Consider the following 5,069-nt stretch of genomic DNA (forward strand, 5'->3'; position numbering starts at 1 on the left):
AAGTAAATCTGTTTTAGTGGATTTAGCTTGTCAAACTCATGCTTTTTGTGGAAGTCATGCTCTTACTTGAAGGTTTTACTATTAATAACAGCATCTTCATTTGGTAGGTGACAGTATAAGAAAAAAACGTTCAAAAAAGTTGTGATTGCTGTTAAGCTGCTGCATCAGGTAACTGAGATGTGAAAGCTTTCCTAAATATTTAAAGCTTTGCGTATCAGTGCTTAGGATGTGTGGGTTACTCCTATCAGCTCTTCTGTCCTTTCTCTCTGTCTGCTTATTGAACTGCCTGTGTTAACCTAAATACCGAACTAAATTATAAGGGGCAACTTAATCAAACTGCGGTCTTTCTTCTTTTAGTGCATTTTGGGAGGTAGTATAACCAGACCAGTAATTGTAAAGGGCAAATACTGTAAGTTTGTGCTCAGTGAACATAGAAAGTTTAGGGGCTGCCCACTGTTTTTCCCTTTCTTGACAATTTTGTGAAAAATACGAAGGCAAAAAAGCAGTACATTAGGCTAGATCGGTAAATCATCAACATACAGTTTGTTATTTTAATGCAGCTTGGATTTAAGCCATGATTTGAAAGGATTCAAACCGGGTCTGTTTGATCCAGTTAATCCAGTACCATAGCTAGTACTTACGTTTTCTACCTGTGTGTAATCAGCTTTAATAAAAATCTAAAATCAAGAGTGGAATTATATTTGTTTGTTTTAATAATTTGATATAAACGTATTATCTTACTGAACTGAGATTAATAGATGGATTCAGTATCCACTGGGGAGGATTTAAGAGGTATTTCTGTTTTTATACGTGTCGTTGAAGTCTGGGTACCCAAAGTTACTTGAAATCTTGGTGTGGATAAGTTTTCTACAACACCCTGGGAAAGACTTTTGAGTCACTGAATTTCCCTTCTGGATTACAAACTCGATAGCTGCTATGCCTCAATTTTAGAGTCTTTTCAGTGCGATGGACAGTATCCAGTCCCTCTGATCCGAGTCTCCCTCTTGTCCTTTGTTGCAGGTTGCGAAGATGGCACAGTCCCCTCTTGTGTTGCTGCTGCTGGCAGCCTAGGCTGTGAGAGAGTGGGGTATCAGTTGCTGCTGCGCTCGCCATTCAATGTTTCAGCCCGACCTGAGGAAGTAACGCTCTCCTCTTTGGGGAGGCCATACAATGCATGTTATGAATTGTCTCTCCTTGGTCAATGATAAGGAAAATGGGGCCATTCCAGTTGCAACGGGATTAATGAACGAGGATACCACCGCAGCGCCGCAACTTTCTCAGCCTGCAGCACCGCCGCCCCCTGCACCATGTCCCCTCACAGGGGCACCCCCAGCCCCTCCGCTCCCCCCAGGGATGCCGCCCCCACCACCACCTCCTCCGCCGCTGCCTGGGCCGAGCGTGCCTCTGCCTCCACAGCTGATGAATGGGCACGACAACCACAGCAAAAAAAAACGGATGCGGAGCTTTTTCTGGAAAACCATCCCTGAAGAACAGGTCCGTGGTAAAAACAATATCTGGACGATTGCTGCCAGACCGCAGTATCAGATTGATACAAAGACGATCGAGGAACTTTTTGGGCAGCAGGAAGAAACCAAGCCCCAGGACCCCAGGAGTCGATCTTTAAAGTCTTCGTTTAAAGAGACTAAAGAGGAGGTAAGAATTGAAGTAAAACCTCTCTTATATAAGGCTGTCGGAATTGGTGTGAATTCTGACTCGCCTCTGTCTCTTTCTCTGTCATGTTTCATCCTTACGCAAATTTGTCTTGATTTGAATGGGAGGGGTGTGGCGGGGAGGATAAACTCTCTGTTCTTAGTGGCACACGTTTGTTTTTTCAAAAAGCTAACAGTGTTTTATTATTTCAACTGGGTAAGTGCTGTGATTTGTTAAAATAAATACAAATAAGCAGAGGGAGCTGAAGGCATCTGTGTTTACTCATGCTGGATAGCCCTGGAGCTTTCCGTGTGAAACATAGTTGTATTTTAACTTTTCTCTTCAGCTCTTCCACGATGTCTGTTGTGCAAACAAAATGTTCTGCATGCAAACATGCACCAAGTGGGAGGGAAGAAAATCCTATTGCAATCCTGTTAATGCTGTGTGTATTCCTGATGTCTCTAGGACATCAGGAATGGATGCACCAGTATGACAGCAAGGAAATAAAATAGAGTGAAATGAATAAGGGAGTTTGTTATCTAATTGAGATAACTTTAAAGTTTTGACTTTCACAAATGTTGCTTTCCTGCTAACGAAGGCTTTATTTCACCTACCCTGCTTTTTCTGGGCACTAAAAGAACCTTCCAAGGAGGTCTGAGGATTGTTACTGACTAATGTTCTGGTGGGGAGCACTTTCAGGTTCAAACACTCTCCGGTGAACTGTTAAGTAGCTTTTCTAGTTCTTAAATCCTGATTTATAGACAACCTCTTTGCGAAGCCTGAACTGAATTGTCTTGAGAGATCTTTCTGTGAAGTAATTGGAGGGTTGAAATGCAGATGTAATCACTGGTTTGTGTCTATATACATTAGGTTGTAACCAAAATATAGAGGCCAAAAGACGGGTTAAGAGATGTAACAACATATCAGTTTTTAGTGAGAAAATAGGGCCTTGATGGTATCTTGCAGGATTCAGATGATGTCAAAATAAGATCAGCAGGGACAAGGTGAGAAACCAGTGTACTGGTAGTGTGCATGTTGTTGTACATAGAGCAGGGGTTTAAAACGGGCACATGTACTGCAGGTTCTGAAACCCTGACATGGGGAAGGAGTTAATTGGGGCCATCGTCAAAGGTAGTCATTAACCTCTGTGCTGTTTTCAGGCTATGGTCATCTTCAGCTCAGGATTGCAGTGAGTGGACTTCCTGTGCTGCACACACATGTACACAGCTCTGGCCCTGTGTGTTGCCTTAGAGGCTTCTCCTTTCAGGGCTGCCGTGTGGTGAAGATCTAGTTATAGTAAAAATGATGATAACTTTAATAAACTGCACGTGGCCCCTCGTGTACAGTAGCCAGGGCAGAGCAAACCCCAGCGTGCTTCAGAACTCATGCATTTTCATGTGCAGCTTGAAACTCAGGGCATCCTGGGGGGTGATTAAGAGCAGTGTTAGAGATTAATTAAACAGACCTGCAAAACAAGGGTTTCTCAGAGATAACAGTGCCTTGGAAACAAAAACCTGCCTTGCTATAAGTGAGTGTTTTTGTGCATCCGTCTGGAGCTCATACAGTGGCCCTGTGTGTCTCGGGTGCTTGGTGCCTGGCCACCCTAGTTCAGGGCTTTGCACATGGCAGGTGGTGACACACCAGGACTTGCCTCTGAGTTATGCTTATGCCACTTAAGTGACAAAGTGTTCAGCACCGTTGCTAAGCTTTGTCAAGCGTGCCGCAGCAGCGTGTCAGACAGCAGTGAGCAATTCCTCGTGTGTTAATGGACTTTGCGGTGCTAGCTGCTTAGTAAGGAGGGAAGGAGATAATCCTGAGGAGCTACGTGTTACTGGAAGTGCGGAAGCGCAGATACACAGCAGCTCACATGCTTAACGTTACTACAGGCATCATTCAGCAAGAGTGTGGAGCTTTGAGACACAGGCAATGTTTGGGATTTCTGTCATTAGTGCTGTCAGCTGCTGCTGTCTTACTCTGATTATATCATGGTTGTACTCCATTCACTGTAGTAAAATTCACAGAGGTTGAACGGAGCTGGAGGCAGGTACACAGCATCCATGTGACCTTGTGGAGAGCGTGGGGCTGAGGGAGCTGTAGCTCTGTTCCTGGCTGCATCACTGGCAGGGGCAAGTGGACAAGACATTTTGTGTTTCGGTACCTCTGTTCCTTTTGTGGAAAACACAATTGATTTTTAGAAAGTGCTCTGTAGTCTAGCAGTGACTTTCTTCACTTTCTTTGGAGTTTAAACAGTGGATTTAGTCTAGTTACCATAGTATCTTAACAGAATTTTCAAGATAACTTGAAGTGCCTAAATGCAAGTATCGCTCAGCTCAAAAAAACCAGCACATGTCCAAAGGGCTGTAACAAAAGTGCACAGCCAGAGGGTCTGCTCTTTTGGCTCAGCAGGGTTCCTCGGTGCAGTGGTGTAACTTCAGTGGGAGTACTGAAGGAGGACTCTTCATCCAGTGCTGAGGGTACTCCCCCAGAGACTGAGGGGACATGCAGGTTTCGTACCTTCTCCAGAGATCGCTGTTGATGAAGAAGTCATGAACAGTTTTGGAAAAAGTTCTCTCTCTGTGTAGCAGCTTACAGAGCTGCATGTCCTTTTAATTCCTTGCTCGGCAGTGTTTTATACAGGAAATTCAGATGCCCAACTCCGGTTATTGAATCCCAGTTCTGGAGACTCGGCACTAAACAGCATCATTATAACAGAACTCCCTTCTGAGATTTGAGTCAAACTCCTACAGCAAATGCTTCCCTTTTTGTAAACAATCCCTCACCAAACCCTTAGGAGATTAATTAACATGTTTCCTTAACTAAAGGCTTAATTTGTCCTATGGTTTTGTGTAATTGGAGCCTATGAAAAATAGGGGGTGTAGGGTTAAGTTTACACACCAATTTACTTTCCCTGTCCTTTAGTGGTGTTACAGTGCGGCACAACATGAGCTCACCTAGGCTATGGCTGCCCTGGCAGCGCAGCGGGCAGAACAGCTTGTTGCCAGCAAAGGAAGCTGGTCTTGCCCCTCTGCTCCTGTCCCTCACCTCCCCACATCTGTGTGCTGTCTCTGGCATTTGTTGGACCCTCTGTAAACAGTTTTAAGTCAGTAGCTTAGCTAGAACACTGCTTGGGGTTTTTGTTTTCTACTGGAGTAGTTTTGGGCTATTTCAGTGAGTTTTGATGGGTGTAGTAAGTTCCAGAGGCTGTGCAAGGGGCTAGTGAGAGGAGGAGAGGAGGAGGCTGTAAGGAGCAAACAGAGGATGTCTGTTCTCCCCTTTCCTGGCCTTGCCCTCTCTCTGTCATCCCTGTGCTGACTCTGATGCTCATTCCACCTTCTTGAGAGCTGATTCAACCTGTTAATCCAGCAGAGGACTAACACAGCAAAACACCAATGAGATGAGTACCAGTGCCTGCCCAAGGG

At 44.7% G+C, this 5,069-nt stretch overlaps 1 protein-coding gene across 1 annotated transcript in view; it reads left to right on the plus strand.

Annotated features, from left to right (window-relative positions):
* The first annotated feature begins 1,170 nt into the window (after positions 1-1,170).
* FHDC1 (FH2 domain containing 1) overlaps positions 1,171-5,069 on the plus strand; it is a 29,357-nt gene continuing 25,458 nt past the window's right edge. Inside the window, exon 1 of the mRNA XM_010179201.1 lies at positions 1,171-1,653. Within this exon, the coding sequence (XP_010177503.1) occupies positions 1,171-1,653 (483 nt within the window). The remainder of the gene's footprint in view (positions 1,654-5,069) is intronic.

The sequence above is a fragment of the Mesitornis unicolor genome, unplaced genomic scaffold (genome assembly GCF_000695765.1).
Source record: "Mesitornis unicolor isolate BGI_N332 unplaced genomic scaffold, ASM69576v1 scaffold26592, whole genome shotgun sequence".
In the NCBI taxonomy this organism is placed as follows: Eukaryota; Metazoa; Chordata; class Aves; order Mesitornithiformes; family Mesitornithidae; genus Mesitornis; species Mesitornis unicolor.